We start from the raw sequence: 24894 nt of genomic DNA, 5'->3' as shown, positions 1-24894 counted from the left end.
TTGGTTCTGCTTGTTCATGCAACTCAACAGCTGCTGGCTGCTAAGCGTTCTCTAAACTGACCTGATTCAGAAGGGAGCTGCTCTTTCCCTTCCACCACCTCCTATCCCTCTCCCTGGAACTAGCAGGGCTGTTCACAGGCACCACGCAAAACCTTGCCAGCCGTGGCAGGTTGTGAGCAAGAGGAGGTATCTAAGATAGAACTTGCATTAGCTGCTGCCCACTGAAATATATAAATTCTCTAGGACGGAACAAGTCAGGAAGCATGAGAGATCAAATTGCGCTTGAGTTAATTAGACTGAATACCAAAGGAAGACATACGCCCACATTTCACTGTACCCCCGCTGGAGTAGGGAATGCAACAACAACAAAAAAAAAGAAATTCACTTAATGGGAAAGCTTTCTGTATGCTAAAAAGGAAAAGTACAATAGGAACTTGTCTTGCTGAAAGCAAGCGACCTGTGAAAGGGAATAAGAGCTGTACATAGAGTTACTTAGCATGTACAAGTGTCTTAAGAGCCAGTGATCATGCTATAATAGATAAGGAATGAAAAGGCAGAAGCAGTAAACAAGATCAAGCAGGGACTGCTGTATGGGAGCTGCTGATTTCTCCCTGCTGAGGTTTCCAAAAGAAACTTTCACCGCTCTGCAAGCACAGCTCATTTTGCACAGGCAGGCACAGCTCTGCTCTGCAGTGAAGCCTGCAGAGTCACAAAAGAGACTGTGATGGACATTTTTTACCCCAGGACTCCCTGCAAGGAGAAGCCTTCATATTTGTCTGGTGCCCTGAGGAGACCGGCCAACACAAAGATCACTATCAGTGTGTCCCTGGCCTGTACTTGCCACACACATCTCCCATCATCATTTACAGAGAGAAGCTCTTCCCTGCTCCCACTGCCACTGCCCTTCTCCAAGGGCAGAAAGAGAACATCAGGACACGCCAAACAGCCTTTAGGATACACTACGTGATGTTTTCTGGAACTGCATAGCCTTGGTGTTACGCTGAATACTTATATAAACAGGCATGCATCAGGATTTGGGGGCAGCATGCAGAGCTCCATTTCACACAACATTGCACAGGCTGCAGACAGCATGCCAAACCATCTACGTGGACTTCTCAAACTACAAGTGGGTGAGGTTCTCCCTTTTTCATAAAAGGGCAGATTTACAAGGCATGCAGTGACAGGACAATGGGGAATGGCTTTAAGCTGACAGAGGGGAGATTTACATTAGATATTAGGAAAAAATTCTTCACTATGAGGGTGGAACAGGTTGGCCAGAGAGCTTGTGGCTGCCCTGTCCCTGGCAGTGTTCAAGGGCAGGTTGGATGGGGCTTTGAACAACCTGGTCTAGTGGAAGGGGGGGTGAAACCATGTGATCTTGAAGGTCCCTTCCAACCCAAACCATTCTATGAATCTATGATTTACTCTTTGGTTTGGTAACAAGATTATACCCAGAATTAAAAAGGGTTACAGATACAGGTATAATTTTTAATTTTTAGTTTAGCTATTTTTAACTAGATGAATCGCTCCCAAAAAGTTTTTATAGGAAGTGAAGTAATTGTGTGCTATTCTCAGGCCAAGATCTCAGCTGGCTTAAAAAAATGCTGATATCGGTCACTGAAAATATTCCAATGTAACTCTAACATAATCCTAAAAAAATATTTCCCATGCAAAGCTTCAACAGGAGGGAATACAGAGGTTGTGGCAAACCTTGCGACTGCCTTTGCTGTCGACATGCAGCAAAGTGGCTCCAGATTCAAAGTTATTTTTTAATAACTAGTTAGCTCAGAAACAGCTTGACCTACACCATAGCTTACAAAAAGAATACTCAGGCATGCGATTCCTTGGTAACATTTTGCAACAAATATCCTTGTACATACTTTGATAAGTGAACAGATTACTCCTCCAATAATGCACAGCTGGTTGGTCATCTAACTGTAAGCAAAGCCCCAACTACCACTTAAGCTAATCTGAACCTGACAAAAGTCATCAGTGCCTTTCACAGCAACTCATTTATGCTGTATTTTCTAGGGCATGAAAACCCCTTCAGTTTTCTTCAAACTTTACAAAAACCTTCCCCTTGCCATACCAGCCAATATGGCATTTTAAAAATAATATTTCTTTTCCTAACCAAAGTTATAACAGAATTGTAACTGGAGCTTAATGTGCAATACAGGCAAACTTAGCTATGAAGACATGTCACAGTCAGGCTGACTTTTGCAGAACTGGCTTCATAATTTACACCAGCAACTTTATTTGGAAGAAGAAAGCTTTGTGAGTAAATCTGCTAACTGAGAATATGATCTCTCTCTTGTTTCCATAGGAAGTACTGGGGAGATTTTGCACGTCCTGTGGGAAGCAGGAATGAATAAAACTTACCACAAATAGTGCTGTTCGCAAAAAACATCAGTAGTTCCTGGTACAATACACCAATTTGACTTTTGTGGGGACAGGGATGTAAAACAAAGGTGCAACAAACAAAATTTCCACTTAAAGAGTGATTTATGAGAAAGAACATAATTAAATACAGCTCATAGGTCAGACATGGTGAAATGTAAAAGAACCCAAAGAAAGCACAGCAATGACCAGTAAAAAGGGACTTTCTAAACCATCGCTACCTTCCACACAAGACTTCCTGAACCCTATCCCTGGGCCCCAGACAACCTCACTAAATGAGGAAGGTATTTTACACAGCCTACATGCAACCTGATTACAACTGAAATGCCTTCACTGAGGGGAAGGCACAGGGCTCTTCTCCAGCCCACCTCAACAGTCTGTACAGCCTCAAACAGGAAAAACAACACCCCGCATAGCTGAGTTCTCCCTCTTCCAGGCAATAGCTAAACTTCATCACTGCAGGCAAGAAAAGCAGAAGGGAGGCCTCAGGACCAGAGTGTGAGAACTTTACACCATCTTCCACTAGAGATGCATGTCAGAGCACACAATCCTCCTCTGAATTATGCATCACATTTGCCTGCTTTACTGTACAATGCACATCTTTAGTAGTATCTATCCACTCACTTTGCAGCTTCTTAGGAAGACAGCAAGAAGCATCATCGACTGCCTGCAGCAAGAGAAAAGAACTGTCACTGATCCACATGGTCAAGGAACAGGGCAAACTACCACCTATTCCACATAACACCACCACAGACTGTCTGATGCAGGTGAATTACATAGAGAAATCATCTGATAAATAGTTGTGCATGTTTCAATTTTCCAAAGCAGAAGTGATGTTCCTTCTTACGGTTGATCCACCACTTGAAGGGGAGGGGGTAGGGTGGACAAAGGAAAAACAAGTCTTCCAGGTTGTGTGCTATAATGGGGAATGAGTAAAGGGTAAAGTTTGCTGTTACTTGCAAACTAGCTCATTTTTTTTATGGGCAATCACATTACTTAGTGAGAAGCAGAAACTTAGACAATGTATGCTTTGGGCCGAATGGATATTCAATTGGAGTAGCAGATGAAGTTGTTGTAACTTTTCAGAGCCCATTAGAATGAAATTGACAGAAATCACCCTAGCAAACCAGAAGCAAACCTGTGTCCTAAAGAGATTGCAGCTATTGTCTACAAGCTTGCTCAAAGAAACCAGCTAATCATTTTGGTTTATATTCTGCAGATATAACTGGATTAGAAAATCATTAATAGTCCAGACATTACCAAACACAATTCTCTTGTAAGAGAACTGCACATCAGTGAGCACTCTCGGAGCAGGTGAGAGCTAAAGTCAAAGGAAACGCAGAACTAAGTAGACAAACTAAGAAACAGAGAGTATTGCTCACTGCATAACCAATTATCCAAAAGAAAGCACATTGAAGGATGAAGATTTTACTTGTCACTTACCCTGGTAAAGCTGAATGAACCTGGGATGTAAGGCAGAAGTGATAATCCCATCTGGTAACTCTCTCAAAAATAATTTCAACAGACTGGCTGCTGAGTACACATCACCATCTTTAACAAGTTCCACCTCTTCTCCACGCTCATATTGCAGACGCAACTGTTCTACCATTTTCATGCTGCCATTTACCCTGAAGAGGCCTTCCTGCGTCATACCTGTAATTATATAGTTCAGATTAGTCTCGTATGCAATAAGACATCACAGTGATACAATGAAACAGATATTCTAGTGTGAATAATAGACTTGTAGTAATACAAAGGAGGGCAATTAATATAACACAGTTTAAAAAGGTATTGTTTTCACCACAGAAACCCCTTACCCACTCTAGACAAGTAGTTGGACTATGATAATTAACAAATACTAACGATCAGATCTTGAGGCCTGGGATACTTTTTCAGAGATCACAGAATTCAGTGGTATTGCTGTAACATCACACCATGCAGAAATCAATTGAGACAGCAGCATTTTACATTCATATATTTCAACAGAAAAGGGTCCAGATTCACAAAACAGTTCTGCTGTTTCACTTTTGAAAGCACCCCTTACCTTGAGTGGCCTCTGCCAAATTCACACACGACTACTCCCGACCTTTTACCTGTGACCATCACGAAGCAAAACCATCTGAATATGTGCTGACTATAGCAGTAACTCCATAATGAGCACTGCAACTTTAGGAAGAAAATCTCAGTGAGCAAATGTGTATTTTGGACAGCATAAAGCCCACAGTATTTTGCAATGAAAAAGAAAAGGTATCAATCACTTCAGGCCAGATGCCCCACCTCAGACTCCTTCACCCAGTGAAGAAGATACAGAAAGAAGGAGGTTTCCATGGAGGAAGCCAGATGAATCATACAGTACCAAACATCACTTTCTAGGCATATGCTAAGATTCAAAACTTTCAGTAAAGTGCCTAAAACTGAGTCCACTACATTAATTTTTTTGTAGAACACCTTCACCACAAAAAATCCTGCCTTTTCTAATACTGTGTTTATAGACCTTCTTATTTTTCTTCAGAAGAATAACACTGAAAGGATCAAAATATATACAGTTTTCATCAGTTCAGAACAGGCATCACAACAGCTGTCTGACAGAACACTTCCAATCCAAGAAATCTCTACTGATGCAGCAGTGCTTGTACAGAGAAACAATCCATTTTATCGGACAAGATGACAAACCGATTTAGTAAGGGGGAAAAAAAAATGCACAAGCACTCAGGCATTTGACTTGACTAATAAAGGATACTGCTTACAAAGCTTACATTCCGGTATTCACAACAAAATGTGCTCTTATGTGGCATTCTGTACTGCCATCTTGAGGGCACCAGAAAACACCGCATCTCAACAATGATTCTCATTGCTGCAGCACTAAGTGTAAGGTATGAATTGGCTGCCTCCTTCCTTTAGGGGATTAATAATAACTGGAATTTATCTGAAAACTTGTAAGAACATGTATTCAGTAATGTTATCTGATGTGGTGTGTGCACGCACATATCTCTATATATATACTTACATCTTCTTATTGTCAGAAAGACAAATGTTTTGCAACTAGAAAATGACACAAATATTCACAAATTTATTCCATTTATAGACTGAACATCTTGTTACGAGAGTGTGCTGCTTCGTAACACTGTAGTTTACCTTTATAAACACCCTACTAAAAAGTAAGTTCAGCATCAAGGCAGAAAGAAAATGAAGCAAACCACATATAGTAATATTATTTGCCTGTGGTTAGTGCCACAACCTTACTTAGCCCCTGCACCACAAAAGAAGATGTATTCCTCCCTTTGAAGAGTCTTATATAGAGTGCTACTAAGCAAAAGTGACTCTATTAGGCCTACCATGCTGAGTGAGGTACTCGACTATATTCCACACAACTATGGGGATGCCATTCTTGCTCAGTCCTTGCTGCTGGAGCTCCAGAAGACTCACTCCAAACACCTTCGGACAGGTTGTGTCCTTCTGCTTGTTCAGTGGAAATGCGGCTATCTTTTTCATGTCCTCCTTCAATCTCACAGCCGATTTGCTTTGCTTAAAGGAGCAGAAGAAAGAAGTGCATTAGTCACATTTGCTTAAGAAGGTTCCAGAGTCAAAAATAAGCACATCCATCGAAACTGGCTTCTATGCTCCAGAATATAGTTTTGGCCTTAACTTCCTTTTAACACATAGAAAAAACTCTGTGAAGCAGGAAAACAAAAATTTAACTGAGAAAAAACTAGGAAATTAACTTACAGGGAAAGAGTGTAAGGAGTCTAGCTAAGGGAGAATGACACACCTTTGTATGTGAACTTGTTACTAGAGTAACAAGTAACTGGGAATTGCAGGAGACTGCTGTTGAAATTCATGCAGTTCACATGGGTTACAAAAGCAACCAGACACACACAAACATGTAAAGTCCCAACACACCACAATTAGTACAGGTTGTCTCCAGGATGCCTGTCATGAGTCCGAAGAGAGTACTCCAGGGAAGGTTCATTGCACCTTTCTTCCAGATGCTCTTCCCTAGGGATTAATTTTGGCAACTGTCATGTGAGATGGACCTTTATGAAAGATTTTACATTTTGTGTCTGCCAGGTCTGAAATTTAGTTACTGAAGTTTTAAGGTTAGAAAGGGACTACGTAATCTAATCACGCATAATAAGAGGGGTGGAAAAAACACTCCACAATAAACCCTTAACTGTACAAATTACATAGGTTCTTCTGGAGGCACAACATTCTCTCAAATGCTGAGTTGTGGTGACAGACAAAACATGAGAGAATAGCCAACATAACCCAAGGGGATAACATAATATAGGATTAATATATAAGATCAATAATAGGCAGGAATCTAACTCAGCACATAGTGTTGTACGTTTGGTTTTCCATTGATGAATTTCTGCATATTTCTGACATCACACTGCAAGAACTGGGGCCCACTGCTACCATGCAGTTCAATCTGTTTATTTAAGGAGTCCACTGTTAGCATGATGCTTAAAAATAAATTTGCTTCTGCTGTGTTCTATTAACAGACAGTAGAAACCTTACACATAGAAAACAGAATATTGTATAGTAACACAAAGAAGTGCTCAGACTCTTGCCTAAATCTTGTTGCCTGAGTACACTAGGTGGATTTTAGCAAGGTATACATCTCTCCTTATGCGAGATGACATTTTTACTGCAGTCTGTAAGCAACATGAACATCTTCACTGATGCTGCTATTAAGCATGACTGTCCTTTCAGATATAAAAGAATCCAGCAGTTCACTCACTTTTCTGTGTTTTTCCCATCAACCACAGCTCTCTGGAGCTCATGTGTGTTCTATAATCCCAGGTCCTATGCAACACTTATCTTTACGAAAGATATTGCTTGTATAAGTATCATAAATATGTCTTATTATTTGTGAAACAGAATTGCCATATATAAATAAAACCAGCATTATTGTTATCACCTTATAAATATTTACAATAAACAGTACACACAACAGTGTTTGAACTAAAATTTGACTAACTTATTAAAATACCATATCTATTTTAAGAACAGATGCTCCCATTCAGGATTAAATGAATAATATAGGATTTTCTCTATAGGCAGACACATGCCAAGGCAAAAATCACATAGCCTGGGTTAAACTCAGAAGACAGCATAAGTCCTTCGAGCAGTTCCTGAGCAGCTGTGATGCTTGGAGAGCTTTTCCAATTAAGGTCTCCAATCAGCCTCACACTCAGCTACAGGTTTCCAGCCTGTTTCCGTTTCAGCATTTGAAAGCCTGACGAACAGAGCTGGATTTACTTGGGGAAACTCACAACTTAGAGCTACAAGAGAACCAAGAGACGTTTCTCATGTCCACAGGAACAGCAGAGGAAATTTTTGAGCCCGTTTCACGATCTGGAGACGATGCACTAACTAGGAACAAAACAGTTACGCAGTTATCCAAAATATGCATCTAACCAAAATCAAAACTAAATCACCCCCTCAAAACAGCTCCGAAACAAAGAGGTCAATGTTATACGATCTTACACATGGAAGTTCGGGTTTTATGCAGGGAAAATTAGACCAAATATTAGTGCAACTGTTACTGATCACCAAGACTTCATCTGCAAAGTGCCACCCAGACACACGACCGGAGCTGAGAAAAGCTATTTATATGCCACGGGGACGCACTTTTTCCACTCATCCAACAACCTTAAGTAGTAACACAGCGCCGCTGCTCACTGGCTGAAAAAATGTTAAAAACGGAAAAAAAGCTTGGAATCGCCTCGATTAATCTTCACTTTTCCCCCCAAGGAGCGGCAGCTGCCGAAAGGGGAGAAGGAAAGAGCCTGAGACGAAGAAGACACCGGGCCCAGGCCGCCCCTCTCCTCTTCCCCCGCCTCGCAGGATACCCCGGGGAGGGCGACGGTAACCGGCCGCTCCCCTGGCAGCGCCTCCTCCGCCCCGGCCCGTCCACCCAGCCCCTACTCACGCGTATGGCCAGCGCCCCGGCCCCCATGCCGGCTGGCGGCGGGGCCGGCTCCTGCAGCCCCCCCGAGCACCCGCCTCGGCTGGACCCGGCGGCCCCCTCAAAGCGGGAGGCCGGGCCCCAGCGCACCGCCCCGCCGGCCCGCCCCTGAGGCCTGCGGGGGAGCGGGGCCGGCCCCGGCCCCTCTCGCGGGAGCCGCCGGGAGGGCTCGGCGGGGGGGATGTCTGTCGGGAGTGAGTCGGGTTAGTGACGGGCCAGAGGCAAGAGCCCTACATCACCGGGAGCTGGCAGGCGGCAGCCGCCGCTCGGTACCGAGCGGGGAGAGGAGGCACTGTGTGAGAGCCTGGGCTCCGTCAGAACCGGGCCACCGCTGGAAAGGGCACCACAAAACCCGCTCTCAGCCAAGTAACTTCAGCGGGGCTGGGGTGGAAATCGCCGGCGTGTCTCGCCCTCGCACGCTTAAAGGTTAACAAAGCCGGCCAGCGTGGCGCGGGGTGAAGTTAAGGAGGCAAAATAAACCCCCAGTGCCAGGGAAGCCTCGTGGCACAGCCAGGCGAGCCAGAGCGCAGCAGAGAGCGCCATGCGGTGCGATATTTGGCCTGAGTTCAGGAAGCGTGAAGTGCTGCAAACATGCCCGCACCCCTTCATCATGATTTTCCATCTAGGGATATGTCGGTAAAATGAGAGAAAAAAGGAGGGGAGGACACTCCACATAGCTAGGGACTGGCAGCAAAACACCTCATGGCAGCCATGGGAAAAGGAGTTAATTCCCCCAGCGCCCCTCTCCAGGTCACTGCAGGTTGGAAGCAGTGTCTGTCCTAAGACTTGAAAGCGCTTCTCACAGCAGAAGTGTGGAGTTGCGGGTGTTTCAAATGCTTTACCCTTCTTTGTGGAAGAAAAGCACGTACATACATTTATTTCTGTATCAGCTAAGATGTAGGCATTGCTCAGCAGGGCCTAAGCGTGAGGAGAGAAGGTCTTTGGAAAATGCCTCTCAAATACCCACCTCTGGTACAGGGACAAAAGAAAGTAGAGAAAAAGGGAGGTAGAAGAACATCTTCGTGAGCTCTCATCAGAGAGACAATGCTAGCTGCAGGTTTGAGTTTACATTCACAATTTATAAATTACTGCAGTCAGAATTTCCTTCATATACAGTTTTTGTTTTCCTCACTAACCTGGTCTAACCAGAAATGACTACTTCCTCAGCCTGCAAGTTTACAACGGAGAGTTAAGACTATGGCATTGGAGTTTCCTTTTAAGTCCATTATGAGATTTTCAAGGTGAGCTGATCTAATGCCCTCCTCCTCCTCCATTTCCCTCTTTATTGTAAGCCTCTAACATGCTTTTCACATAAATCACATACAGGTCTCCTCTTCTTAGTCCTAATTGCAGCTTTACAGTATAACTCAGTGGCATGCTTCAAACTAATCTGGAGAGTGAATGATGAGAAACTGCAACTCCCTGGGACTTCAGGGGTGAAGAGTTCAGACATGAACCTGCAGTGAACAGCAGCTATGGCATTAAGGCGTTTATAAATACATGTTGAGAGACAGCAGGTACATTCTCATTCTAGAAAAGACTATTCTATAAGAAAACAAGCAGTAGTGGCAGCAGCCCCAGGGCCAGTATTATGGCTGGAGTACAGTATGTTTCCACCACAGCTATTATTAGTGGGAAAGTCACAATTCTATTAAGTCACCAGAGCACTTGGGGCTATGACATGCTGGTAACTTTTCTCTGAGTTAATAAAGACACTTCTGTGCTTGCTTAAAGTCTTGAGAGAGCTGAAGGCCAGCATACTCGTCTCCTGCATGGCAGAAGAATGGAAACCAGACTGAAACTTCCTCAATGCCTTTGTCTCCTCGTGACTTTTCTGGATCAGCACCCCTGCTTTCCCTGTGCAGAGCAGAGTAAGATTTACCCAAACTTTTCCTTAGTCCCAGCTCACAAGTAAGTGGATTCTTTCCTACACTTTCCACCCTTCCCAGAGAGACATGCCTCTGTATATCTCAGTCTTTCTCCTCTCCCTTCACTTGAACCACCGCCCTACAGGATGAGTGTTCCAAAGAAAGGTGTGATGAATGGGGAACACCAGTATGTAGTTCTGGTGAAATCACAGAAATCAGTGAAGACAAGCTATGGTATTTGACTGTAGGTTGCACCCTACTGAGGAAACCTCCACTGTTCTCCCATAAGCAATTCAGAAAAACCCTCAGAAAATGAAAAATGAGAAGCAGGCATGCCTATCACAGAGAAACAAAAAACTCCCAAAATGCAACAACAAAAAAGCACACCTATGTATAAGATCCCCATTATGCTATTTCATGTTCTTTGACTAAGATGCTGCATCAAAAAACTCTCTTTTCTACTCCTGAGGAATTTTAGACTGCATGGGCAGTACAACTGCAGGATGAATACTGATGAAACTTGACAATGAATATGTCTGGAATCATGAGAACTCAAATCAGAGCAGATGCATTGTGAAAGACTGATGAGAAGTCTATGAGACCCACAAGTTGAGTATTACTCGCTTTTGTGACATACCATACCTACCTACCTTTGGTGACACAGCTGTTTCCTGTAGTCTCAGCTACACTGTTGACATCTGTGTGCAAGAAGCACTTGATGGCTTTTGACATGTATACCTCTTGGGGGGGTTGGGGGGGGAGGGTTGCACAACAGAATATATTCTCTGGCTGAGATACCTCCATCATCTAATTCCACATAACAGCTAAAGGCTACTGTAAATGCACTGCAAAGGACAGGATAATAAAATCATGCAATGATCAAGAAAAGAAAATAAAAATGTATTTTTTTTCCCTTCCTTTTGTTTACAAATAATGAATTTAACCTCAGATGTTGAAACAACATTCCCAGAGGGCAAGAACAGCTGGGGTAGTGTTAAAAGTTCAAAGTAACTTCCTCACACCAGTTCTGTGAATAATCTGTTATTTCTGCTATGCATTATGTTGCTTTAACCTGACTATTATTCACCATTTCCACTGTGACGTCAGAATTCAGCACTCATTTCAAAACAGCCCACATAAAAGCAGGCTGCTGTGAAATAAATGTCTGCTGTCAGCTCTGCTATCCTTGAACGTTACTCTGTTCTCTCCTGGCTAGCCTACTCAGCCAGCCACAGGATATGTGCCGTCAGCTTCCTGGGCACTCATGGGAAGGCCAGTCCAACTAAATGTGAGCATACTCCAGTGGCCAGTATGGTGCAAGACCTGACAGCTGCAGGTGAAAGGAGGAGACAAATCAAAAAGCATGCAAGAGCAGCTAGAAACTGCCAGAACAGTGCATCTGGCTGACAGGCTTCTCCATCATTGTGTAACTAACTTCTCATCCAAAAAGCAGTGACAAGACAACTTTTCTTCTTAAAAAAAAAAAAAAAAAAAAAAAAAAATCCCTAAAACCAAACAAAAAAATCCCAAACAAACAACAAAACAAAACAAACAAGACGAGCCATGCAAGGCATGTGATTCATAGAATGGTTTGAGTTGGAAAGGACCTTAAGATCATCTAACTACAACCCCCTGCCACAGGCAGGGACACCTTCCACTAGACCATGTTGCTTAAGGCCCTGTCCAACCTAGCCTTGAATTCACTTTGATCAAGACATTTACATGAAGAATTGAGTATTACTGAACTAGTTTGGCTCAGTAGAATACAACTATAAGGATAAGGAACCAAGGAAAACCTAATAGCTATCAAATAGGTGAGTACAAAATTAATGTATATTTAAGCAGCAGGGTTACCAGGCTACTGAATCTATGAGATGGAGACAGTCATACTAATTACAGTATTATTCAAAATTATTTTAAATAATACCAGGCTTCTTCAAGCTTATCTAATTACAAAGTTAAACATGCCTGTGCAAAACTTTGACATTTGAGGGTTTGGTGATCTAAGTAATTCAGCTGTACTGTGAAACAGTACCACTGCAGACTGTGCAATAATTTAGGTTACGATCCAGGGAAAGCTGCATTTTTAAAATAGCACGAGTACCAGGAACAGGAGTACTGCTGCTGCTGCCACCCCAGCTTGTAGCACAACACAGAAATGTCACCCCCTCCCCAAACCAAAACTATATCACAGCAATTAACTTTAGTCATACTAAAAATCGTGGTGGTTGTTAGATGTATGTGGGAGGCTAAAAGCAGAAAGAAAGCGTGTTACACAATTTCTGCCTAAATGCCACCTGACAGCCAAACTGCCTCCAAGGACTTCACTCCTCAATAACACAGCCTACAACTGCCTTACAAAGAAAAATGTGCGGAGGCTGGCACTTGGGTGTCAACACTTGGGCACAGCCTGGCAGCGGTCGGGGCTAGCAGCAGGGCCCAGCATCCTGCTTCTCCGGGAGCCAGCGCTGGAGAACACAAAATAAATACAAATAAACAAACTAACTTCTCCAAGCAGCTGGGCAAATTGCTGCCTTCTTCCCTGCCAACTCCAAATTGATCAGCTTTCTGTGTATCTTTGCTTGTTAACATTTCCTGCTGCTAGACCAAAATGGACTCTGTTTTGGAGTCAAAAGAAGGATGACTTTCCCCAGGACGTTGTTCTTGTCAACAGATTAAACATCTTTAAATAGCTAAAACTGATATAGTTTTTTTTTTGTTTATTTGCTTTTGAAAGCAAATACATGGCTACCTTGCATGGAGTGGGGGGAAGTGGAGGGGAGAGGAAAGGGATTTTTTAAAGTGTATGGCTTCTGATACATGAAGCTTCATTTTCTTCCTCTCCTTTCCCTATTTGCTTTCTTTCCCCCACAGATAACTGTAAACACAAATTTTATCACAGCACTTCAGCATTTGATCTCTGTAGAGCTCCTGCATCCTGGATCAGACCTGTGAGAGTGATTAGAGCTATTCACAGAGACCAGTGGTTTCAAGTTGGTGATGAAAGGATGTAATACCTCATAACACAGATGATGAAAGATGGATTTTGAATAGTCAGGTGCCTTTCAATCCCCTGCATGTGTGCTAGGTCTAAGAAAATGCTGGCTAAAGGAATAGCTGAGTATACTAAACAATTGCCCTTAGCTCAGGAGGGATGGAAAGCTTCGTTACAGCAACATAAAGAAAGTAAACATATATGTGACATGATATTTTCTACCAAAACCTTTCAGGGGCTGCACTTTGCTATGTTATGAAACAGCCTGTTACTCATTTCAGCCAAACTGCTAACCACTGCCACCTAAACATCAGACCTGCAGGGCAAGGGCCTGTTGCAGCCACATTTTAGCCTGGATTTCTCCCCATGGCCACTTGGGAGAGAACATCTGTAGGCATTTGATGACTCTTCAAGTTGAAAACAAAAAAAAAAAAAAAAGCAGCTTATGTAAGTTTAGGATTGATTTAGCAGACTAAATCAATAGTCAGATATTAGCTGACTAATCATTAGCTCACTAATCTCTACTTAGTGACATAAATTCACATAGATATTTTTAGAGAGAGATTTAGCCTCTTACTACTGCAGCAACGATTCAAAATTTGACATAGAGTTGCAAGGACCTCAAATGTTTTATGGCCAACTACATCACAGAGATGTTTTGATTTCAGCAAAGATAAGAAACAGAATTGTTTCAGACCCAAGCATCCCTCAAATAACAGCAGAGAAGACCACCAGCTATTATTTATTAATTAATCTATATCGCCAGCATGCATGCTCTAAGCAAGAGCAGCTTAAGCGTGTCCCTGAGTGGGCAAGGATCATGGAGGTTCATTCCTGGAGGGGAAGAAGCCGTTTCATACGTGGCCTAAACCCGTGCTTATATCCCCATCTTGTGGCAAGAGAGAAAGCTTGCGAGAGAGCAAAAGCAAGCTCTACTTCGTGGCCTAGGGTAACCACAGTTTCACAATCAACCAACCAACCAGCAGGGATGCATGAGGCATGTCCTCTTGGCTCGGTAACTGCTGTCATGCAGTTTCTACTCTCACACCGGGTCCCCTGCCTCCAGTTCTCCTGCCATTTCAGTAAGGGAAGCCCTATCTTGGTCAAAAGGAAAAAACAAACCAACCAAAACTAGTAATTGTTTCTAAAAATCTCAACCAAATTCCATTCCAAAGTTTTTCTTTAAATTGGTGTAGAAAGGGTCTGCATTCCAGCACTGTGACAACCAGTTTAGGAAACCTCTTCTCGACCCTATTTAACAAGGGAACACCTGAGCTTATGTATATTAATTTCAAAGACTACTGGTAAATTTTGGATTTGGACTACAAATAAAACTGGAGGTAAGAGGTGTGGGCTCTGTGAAGATCAGAACAGCTATTGGGTCCATTTTTCTGGAATGCGCTTTCTAGAAAGACTAGTGCTATGTTTGCGTACCAAAGCCTTCTGGACTGGGACTTGCATGCTCAGGTTGTACAGACAACCTTGTTATAAAGTTTGTATGCAAACTGTTTCTCTCTTCAGACAGTTTCTAGTTATAGTGAGGTTATAGTGAAAGCCAACACTAGTGATTACATGATGTTACATTTTCACAGTGCAGAGTATATCAGAAGCATTCAGTAATTTTGTTTGTTTTGGTTTTCCTTTGCTTTTAGGAAAGTACGTTCTGTCCAATATTTAATTTTAAAATGTTATTTCTCAATGGCCAGATATATGCAGAAGACCAGGTTAATTTTTTTTTTTTGCCTGGAAATTTCATTTGTTGTGAGTGCGAACTTCACCTCACAGCCTTTTTCTCAGGCAAAGCTGGCAGCTATGTCCCCACTGCTGCCTGCCCAGGAGATGGCTGGCAGAAAAAACAACAGAAGGCAGGAGGGCTGGCTTCTCACAGCAGTCAGGATTTTCTGCTCTTCAGTAACCTTCTGTTTTCCATTGCCTCACTGCACTACAGATGTAAAAGCCTTTCCCTTCAAAGATACTCCGCAGCATCCCTGAAGACAACCCTGATTTTGCTGACACAGCTAATGCTCAAAGCCCATCCAAAGTCTACCAAAGTTATTAATTTTCCTTGCTAAGGATTTTACTATGAGGGAAAAGTAGCCACAAAGCACAAGACCTTTGCCCTGACTGTTGCAATTGTACTTGGTGGCCTCAAAGTTGAGGCACCAGCTGGCAAATAAGAGCTATTCACCCCTTTCAAGTGTAACTGGGGAAAAAAGTACTTGCACATGTCTGCCAACTCAAAATACTGTGAAGTCTTACCCAGAGTGGACCATGGCTATGAGCTTCTATTAGTCAGTCAGAAAACTTCGTTCTTACTGGCTTTGAACTTTGCAAATGTTGCCTCAGAAGAGGCTGTGAATCATAGAGCCAAGCCGAAGAAGCAACAAAAGTCATACATCTTTTAGTGCTTGGTAAAGTGAAGCACGATCAAAAGGAGAGAAATCTGTGGGCTGGGCCTAAATAAAACTTCTACACATGTGGTGGTTTTCACTGCTGCCTTGAAAATACAAGTATATGTAAATAATAAAAAACGTCTCCAAGTACCAGACTGCAGAGAGCCACATCCGATACTGCTAAAGGATCCTGTCTATTAATTTGTATGGGCAGAGAATCCTACAAACCAGTATCTGGGCACTGGAGATGAAAACCACTCAAGAGAGAATTTGCACTGTGGTGCAAACACGTAACACTTGCGTTAAATCTGAACTTGCTTTAGGACTCTCTGATCTATCAGGAATTTGTCATTGCCCAGAAGAGAGCGTAAGTCAAGCTTCATAGTAAAGATCTGAGGCCTTATTGTAGTTACTCAGCTGCTCTGCAGAGGGCAAGAAGGAAGACCTTGTGTAGGCTGCTGTTGCCCTATGAATTGGTTTTACTTGTATTTTTAATTTATCAGTCATTTACCAAGTGTGTAAAATAAGCACTTTGAGAATGAATGGCATTTGCCAAGTTGATTTACTGTAAAAGTTAGTATGCCATCTGAAGCCTACACAAACGGCCATCAAAAAGCAACTGTAGCAAAACCATTGACTTACCTGTTCTGGTCGGTAATTGTGCATCCTGGAGTCAAGCCAAACTCAGAGTTGTGCCAGAGGCAAGTTTTGCAGATCTGATTTTGTCCAGGTTTTACAGATTTCTTTATTGGGCTTGTTCATTGCTCTGCAAGCTAGTAGCAAGGAGAGAGCTTGGTTAGCACATGCCATTTTGGCTGAAAATGAGGTATTTCAACTCTGAAATTCCCCCACCACATTTGATTTCTTGTTGTTGGCCAGATGACTCCTGCTCCTATCAGTTGCCTTAGCTGGAAGTCGAAGATGTGCTTTGGCTGTTATATGATAAGGAACCCTAGTGAAAATCTTAGGATTGTGTGGAGTGTATTTTCAGCTGAACCAAAATGATATCAAGTCTGCTGTTTAAGGCACAGGCATAAGCGTCAGCTGCATTACTGGGTTCAGTCCTGCTTCATGAAAAGATTAATTTAAGTGAAGACAAGTGCAGAAAAGAGCTAGCAGGATGAATTAGGGAGGAGAAAATTCAGTTTGATGTTGCAAAATGAAGAATGAAATCAAACATGATTGCTTACTGGCACAATACACCAGAGAGAGAGAGAGAGAGAGAGCTGTAATGTATGGAATAACATCAGCAAGAAGCTAAACTGGCATATATGGCTAGTGAATAATTTTAGGCTAGAAACAATAAAAGTATTTAAAACCTAGTGAAGTTCTGGAGCAGCTTTTTGGATGGAGGAGTAAAGGCAAGAAGCCTGCCTAGTCTGAAAGGTGGGCTGTGTAGTGGGGGATGCCGATACAGCAGGAAGCAGCACTAGGGACCCATTGGATTTTTTCCTGTCTATGGTCCAAGGGGAGGCTCAGTAAGGAAAGACACATGACATGACAACCCCAGGTCACACTGCTTTACAGGAACTGAGTTTCTAAATACTTTTTTTTCCCTGGGTTTGGGACTTCCCCTTTTTCAGCAAAAGAGAACTTATTCATGGGGAACAGACACGTTCCACAAACATGCTCACTTAATCAAGAAGCTGTTTTCCACTGAAAAGTAGTCCATCTGGAAATTTTCTAGAAGCCCGGGTGCTAACATCTGCTTGGACTGTAAACCCCTTGGGTAATGGCCTTGCCTCTTTGTTTCTTCAGTGCCAAAAACCACTGACAAGACAGACAAATGAAGGATGACTGGGAGAGCAGCCAGGCCAGAGCAAGGAGTTCTGCAACAATGTAAACTGTAGAAAACTCAAACGTGACTTTGCAATGCACAAGCTCTAAATGGAATAAAGCTTAATTAAAGGGTAAAATAATAAATAATATTAAAATTATTGCTTTCAATAAATCAGACAAGGGTTGAATCAGACAAACCGGGAGGTATTTCAGGAACCCAAGCTATAGCAGAAACCATGTAATTATTTGAAAAGTAATTCTTTTCCAAGCGGAGAAAAAATGGGATTGAAGAGTCTGTTTGTCAATGATTTCATTACAAGATTATTCTGTTTCAGAAAAAAAATAAGTTTCATGCACTGCAGCAAAATCCTTCGCTTCTACTTGCCTGCTCACTCATCTGTGAGTCACATAGGGTTCTGAATATCATAGGCACCTAGAATAACAAATTTTCTTTCTGGAGAAGGTGGATCCTTGGACAAGTCTTCCACATTTTTGCCACCCTACAAGGGTCTTGGAAACGCAGCTCAACAAGCTTGAGTTTGCACAGGATGCAGCTCTTTCATGCAGTTTTTAAAAAGCTTGATTTTCAGGAAGATGCTCAGGGGGTGCTCAGCCACAGATTTCAGACTAATTTCATGATCTCATACTGCCCACAGCTGAGGAGGTCCAAGTAGAGTGCATAATTCTGGGTTGCAACCCAGCTTTTTTGCTATGTCAGCTAGTCAAAAAAGGCATACCAGTGTGCACATATACACACACACACACAGAGAGAGTGTGCTTCCTGCTACAGAATGAAAGAGAATTCTTCATGCCCAGGAATTCTTGTGGGAAGCAGTGGAGGCAGCAGCTCTCCCCCAGTGCATCTCCGCTTGTCAGAGACTGGCTGAATAGAAAATGGACGTGCACAGGTCTGAGTCTGATGTGACTCATTGCTCTGATTTACCCTTAGGCTTTTCCCCCCCACAGCCTTCTTTTCCTGGTGTAGTTGCCAACTGATTTAGTGTCTGTACTAGCTCGAAGAGGCTGTAAGGTCACTTTTACTGTATCACTCCCACACAGTGCCTAATGATTTGGAGTTGCAGCACCCTTGCCTATAAAAGAGAACATAAAGCAATGGGGGTTGTTACCACTTGCTGTGCCTGTCCTCAGTGGAGACAGAAAATCTCCATGCACAGATAATTCTGTTTATGTTTCACAGCCCAGAAGTGTATTGAGGGTCATACAGGCACCAGCCAAGGTCAGCACAAATAGTGTATCTTGGATGTAGATGTACAATTGTCAGCTTTGGGCACTGCAACTATAAAGCCCATTTTCACTGTATAGTTGTATTCACCATGACAGGAAAGGAGCACACTCCCCATTTCATAGTGAAGCTATTGACAGATCCTGCAGTGTCCTTCTAGCAAGACCTCTATATGCTTCATTTGCAACTCAGGAGAAGGGAATATGCCCTGTGAACACCCAAAGCAGTGGCCACACATGGCTGTGGCTCCGCAGAAGGCAACTACTGCTGCTCATCACCCACCCAGAACACCACACAACCATGGGGAGTTGAACAGGAATTTCAACTCAGTACTGAGTTCTCAAAGGATACCCATTGTTGGTGGTACTGGGCCAATTTTTGAAGACAGAGATGGAACTGCAGGGGAGTTTAGATTCTCCAAAGAATTCTGCTCCTAAAAGTGTGAATTCAAGTACCCTGGTGGGTGCATATAACACCACAGCTTCAGCACTGTGAATACTAAACCAACACTAAAAAGCCAACACACCATACAGACGTATATGATAACCACCATAAGGATGCAGCAGTGACATTCACTACTTGCTGAAGGACCTCACTGCTACACAGCTCCTTGGTATCTGCCTTGAGGAGTCCTGTTAGGGGAAGGTGAAGATTTGGAAGAGGAGAAAGCAGAAACAAGGTTATTTTCACAGGTCTCTAACTCATTGTCTGCTGCTAGTACTTGCTGGTAATTGCTTTCACACTGGATTACAGAACACAGCCCACGATGGTGCATGTCATCTGTCCAATCTCATGGGCTTGCCCAACCCACTCTCTATTCTCCTCCTACCCAAACAACATCCTTCTTTCCTACTATTTTGAATGGGGCGGAGAAGAGGTCCTTCCTTACTATCAGTACAGGGAGTCTCAAAGAAAACTTACGTATCATTGACAATGGGCTGGAGACGTTTTCACCTCTGCAGAAGTATGAAAAAGGAGCCTGGAGTTGGCCTTGCACTAACCAGGCTGATCTTTGCTGTTGATTTTTACAGAGGTTGGCAATAGATAGAAACAGGCACCCATCAGGCACTGTAAGCACATCTTCTGAGGAGAGGGGCACCAGTGCTTCGCCAGCTCAGGGCCAGAGAGGGAAATCCCCTTTTCCAAGCCACCTTGATTCGTGGGCAGCCAAATTAATGGCACAAAGGCTAACAGGTCCCAGAAGAATTCCAATTAAATGCAGTTATGATTAATGGCCTGGCAAGACAGCAGCATGGGGGCTGGAGAAAGTCACTGAACTGAAAAATATACTGTGCATACTGATGGGGAGAAAGGGAGTTGTAGCATGGGGAAACAAGGGAGGTGAAGTCGCTAAGCCCATGAACTAGTCAATAGCAAAATTGCCTCCTGTTGCCTGCAGTGAATGCCTAAGTGCTTCCGCAGTGATTAGCAGTGCTGAAATACTCCACAAGCACTTGTCAATGTTTTAGCAATGTTGAATCATGGGTTAGCCGCTTAATTGACCTTCCCAAGGACTAAGGTGCTTGTTCACAGCATCATTACTTCCCCATGAGACCATTACTACAATTAAGACAGTAGAAGCATCTCATGGAAGCATCTCAGTTTTTAAGTGAGCTCCATAATTAATATTCAGACATGGTCCTGAATGTCTTGTAAACACTTCGATTTAATTTTTTTTCCTGTTTGGTATTAGCTATGAAGATATCTAATCTTCAAATCCAGGCACTATTGATATGTTCAGCTGTTTGTTTGTGGATTTTTTTGTTGGATTTGTTTTTTCATTTTTACTTTTCTGTTGAGCAGATCTTTTAAACTGCTGTCACTTTCTCATGGCATAAATTTATAGAACCCCAAATTCTGCAGCAAAAGAGCACTATTTAATCTAAATAGCCAAACACTCAGAACTGGGGAGGAGCTATAACGAGGGCTGTCTGTACAGCTTTAGCTTGACTACAAGGGCAAATGCACCATTATACAGCCCTTAATGGCATGATCACACTATATTTTTCTCCAGAGTCACATGGTAATTTATCACAAAGAACATTTTGATTTTTTTGGCTAAGTGTCTGATCCTAAGCATTATGCCAGCCTATCAGGCTGGCTTACTTGCTGCAAAAGATTCAGCCAGAGGAGCGTGATGGCACAACCTCTCTGTTCATCCCATCCCAGCACTTGCTCCCTAACCGCAGTCACTGCTGAACCAGTTGTTTTCTGCCAGGGTCTGGAGATGATGAGAATCCCCAGAGACATTAAATACCTACAGTGGGCTGAGGTATTTTTCATGCCCTCCTGTGTGGTTGCTAAGCATGGTTCCCCCATTTGGAGATACTAGAGACTCCCCCTTAAAATCTATGTCCATATCCCAGTTGGCCTTGGCTCTGCAGTACTGGAAACTACTGTTTTTTTCCCTGGTACTCCTTATTCCCACATTGATGCTGGCCAGTTCTGATTATTCTGTTTCCTTGCTTATGATTTTTTTCCCCCTCTCAGTTCCCTGGGGCATAGCAGTGACTCTGTGAATGCTGGAGAGCAACTGGCAACAGCATGAGAAATTTAATTGCTCTTAAAAGACCCCCTAGATTTCTAAGTGAGACATCCTGTCCTGGAACCACACAAAAAGGCTCAACAAAAGGAACAAGATAAATTTGTTCCTTTTGACAAGAGGGAGTGGCTAATAAGGTGGTTGTTTTCCATAATTAAATCACAGGGGTAGGGCTGGAGCATCCAGGAACCTCTGTAACACTCACTTTGGGATAGAGCTCTTTCTTCACAGACTACACAATGGATTATGGCTCTGCAGAGCCAAGATGTCCAAAGACTTATGGTATCCCAGGAGAGGAAAAGAAGTTAAAGATTGCATCATATGCAGACCACCATTAATCTGACCTGTCCAAAAGACAGGGACTTTGTTATCCCTAATACTCAGGCAGCTGTTCAGATAGTGCACTATTATGGTCTCGTTTAAATATGTGCATTGTATGGTTAGTAAAACCCACAATGGCCTATATCAGGTCATGATTTTAGTTTGGGTCAGCCATATGCATGTCTCTTCATCTGTGTTCCCTTGCCTAGCTTAGTCTCCAAAGGAAGGTTCAGGAGCATCCACAGCATCTATCTTGGTGAGGAAAGAAAGGAAATCACATTGTAATGCCTTGCAGAGAGGCAGATGCAGTGGATTGTTCATGGAGAAGGTGATGACAAGCCTAAAGACAGACAGGGGCAAGTGGAGAAGACTTGGCAAAGGGCTGGAAAAAATAGTATTCCTGGTATTTTTTACTAATTCAGATAGGATGCTTTGGTGACATGCATCTGGAAAGAAGTCCCCAATATCTTGAAAACAGATCTGCAAAGCACTGACAGATTTGCCATAGCGCTTCCAGAGATATTTGCGTTGTGAACCAGAAGGATGCAGTGGCTCTCCAGCGCCACTGGTGCCAGGAGGTGAGGAAAGCAACCTCTTTAGATTCTCTCTTCTCATTCCACTAGTCATCTCCAATATTTATAATGCAGAACTTGTATCCTACTATCCTGAAGGCAGTAGATGGTGCTATTGAGAGCTCTGCTAATGCATTAGTCAAGTATACTAGATGAACAATATTAAATGCTTATATTTTCCTAATATTCCTCATCTCAAGAAACCTCAGAACACTTGCAAAGAAACCCAGTGCATTTGTGTGTCAGGTTGTGTTTGACCTCAGTGCATTTGCTGTTTTGCATGTGCCCAGAGACCTGCTCCAGAGAGGAGACAGAAGATAGGAAACTGATGCTAAGTAGCAAAGAGCCTTGTTACACCAATTCTCACTGAGACTTCAAAGATAATTTCAGGAAGAATTATGCAAACTGCCAGGTCAGAATCTGGCAGAGCTAATCTAAGTCAAACTGATGTCTCAGTTTTACAAGAGAGCCCTTAACAACTTGTGGTCAGGCTGTCATCTCTATAATCTCTTGGGAAGTGCTGTTCTCAGAAGCTAGCACTACTTACCCTCTTGGCACATGGTAGCTGCTCTGTTGCTTATCAGAATGTGGACTTGTGATCTTGTTTCTGTTACAATAATTGTCTGTTACTACTCTCAAAGTAGCAGATGAGGCAAAAGCTGTGGTTCCCAGTGGGGCAGAGACTGTGCAAAGACACAGCTCTTGCTGGTAACAGTTTACAAAGGCAAGTCTTCCACCCTGAGAAATGAAATTACATCAGCAGTACCACAAAGTTGAAAACACTAATTTCTGACTCCCCAATCAGTCATATTTACAGGAACCAGCTAAACTCCTTTTCTGCCGTGTACAAAGGTGTCATTATCATCAAGAGCCACGTTTCCTTGCAAAGAGGCTAATGAAGGAATGGACAAAAATACACAGAGAAGTATCTCTGAGGATGCTGGACTGGCACACTAATCAAGACACTTACGAGCACGCTTTGTGTTACCAGGCTTAGAGAAAAACATCTGAGGCCCCGTAAAACCAAGACTTGAATTTCTGTAGCTGAAAGTGTCAGCATGCATATGGAAAGCAAGTCCTTATCTGTGGAAAAGAAGTGCTCAGAGCCGAGGTGAATTTAAGTTTTTTCTGTGTATCTTAAATCTTCTGCATTTCAAGATCTGTTCCAGGCTTTATACAGCCCTTTTTCAAATGTATCCAGACAAACACATCCAGCTTTGCAGAACACGTACCAAGCAAGAGAACATTAGTCTGGTCCATATCCTAGTTCTCCTTAGAATCATCACTCTTAGCCGTTCTCATATTTTCTATCATTTGCCTTTCTAGCAGCAATTCTTTAAATTAGTCTTTGAATGTGTACAATTCTGTACTCTGTAGATGTCTAGACAAGATTTAAATAGCAGCAGATTGTGTTTCAAGCATTTCACATTGATGGAAATTAAAGGCCCATTTCCCAAAGCTTTTAAATATGTGCTTAACTTTGAGTACATGAGCACATGAGTAATGCTGTTGACAGCAAAGGGATAATTCATGTGCATTGCTGTATTGCTGCCCAACAGCTGTAGAATTATAAAATCATAGAACAGTTAGGGTTGGAAAGGGCCTTAAGATCATCCAGTTCCAACCCCCCTGCCATGGGCAGGGACACCTCACACTAAACAATGTCATCCAAGGCTCTGTCCAACCTGGCCTTGAACACAGCCAGGGATGGAGCATTCCCAGCTTCCTTGGACAACCCATTCCAGTGCCTCACCACCCTTACAGTAAAGAACTTCCTCCTTGTATCCAATCTAAACTTCCCCTGATTAAGTTTGAACCCATTACCCCCTATCACTACAGTCCCTAACGAACGGTCCCTCCCCATCACCCTTACAGCCCCCCTTCAGATACTGGAAGGCTACTATGAGGTCCCCACGCAGCCTTCTCTTCTCCAGGCTGAGCAGCCCCAACTTTCTCAGGCTGTCTTCATACGGGAGGTGCTCCAGTCCCCTGCTCATCCTCGTGGCCTCCTCTGGACTTGCTCCAGCAGTTCCATGTCCTTTTTATGTTGAGGACACCAGAACTGCACACAATACTCCAGGTGAGGTCTCACAAGAGCAGAGTAGAGGGGCAGGATCACCGCCTTTGACCTGCTGGTCACGCTTCTTTTGATGCGGCCCAGGATACGGTTGGCTTTCTGGGCTGCCAGCACACACTGCAGCCTGCTCATGTTCATTTTCTCATTGACCAGCACCCCCAAGTCCTTCTCTGCAGGGCTGCTCTGAATCTCTTCTCTGCCCAACCTGTAGCTGTGCCTGGGCTTACTCTGACCCAGCTGTAGGACCTCGCACTTGGCATGGTTGAACTTCATAAGATTGGCATCAGCCCACCTCACAAGCGTGTCAAGGTCCCTCTGGATGGCATCCCTTCCCTCCAGCGTATCAACCGAACCACACAGCTTGGTGTCATTGGCAAACTTGCTGAGGGCGCACTCAATCCCACTGTCCATGTCACCAACAAAGATGTTGAACAAGACTGGTCCCAACACCAGTCCCTGAGGGACACCACTCGTTACTGGTCTCCAACTGGATATTGAGCCATTGACCACAATGGTTGTACAGACAATACAAATTGCTAGAGTGATATTCATGGGGTTACTCTACAAGCTTTCTTAAAAATAAGCCTACAGGAGGGATCTCATTTGGGAACATCTTTTAGCAAGGGGACTCAGTGACAAAGGACACAGAAGAGGCTAAGGTATGCAAAGTCATCCTTGTCTCGTCTTGAATGGTAAGACTGTCCTTAAGTAATTCAAGATGCCCCCAAGAGCATTG

General features: G+C 43.2%; 1 protein-coding gene across 9 annotated transcripts in view; it reads right to left on the bottom strand.

The window, feature by feature from the left end:
* The window catches only part of FAM13A (family with sequence similarity 13 member A), a 156651-nt gene that overhangs the window by 122710 nt on the left and 9047 nt on the right, over positions 1-24894 (bottom strand). For 4 of the 9 annotated variants that reach the window (XM_065692204.1, XM_065692215.1, XM_065692225.1 and 1 more), the window contains exons 1-3: positions 8333-8439; positions 5733-5922; positions 3841-4050 (exon numbers count right to left, since the gene is read on the bottom strand). In XM_065692204.1, coding sequence (XP_065548276.1) covers positions 3841-4050; positions 5733-5922; positions 8333-8359 — 427 coding nt within the window. In that variant the 5' untranslated portion in view covers positions 8360-8439. Of the gene's footprint in view, positions 1-3840; positions 4051-5732; positions 5923-6297; positions 6392-8332; positions 8448-16266; positions 16306-24894 lie in introns of those variants that run through there. The other 5 variants (XM_065692180.1, XM_065692242.1, XM_065692253.1 and 2 more) reach the window with 5 other exon arrangements.

Source organism: Lathamus discolor, chromosome 1, assembly GCF_037157495.1.
Source record: "Lathamus discolor isolate bLatDis1 chromosome 1, bLatDis1.hap1, whole genome shotgun sequence".
NCBI lineage: Eukaryota > Metazoa > Chordata > Aves > Psittaciformes > Psittacidae > Lathamus > Lathamus discolor.
The sequence above is the reverse complement of the archived record's forward strand: the minus strand, read 5'-3'. Positions and strand labels throughout refer to the sequence as shown.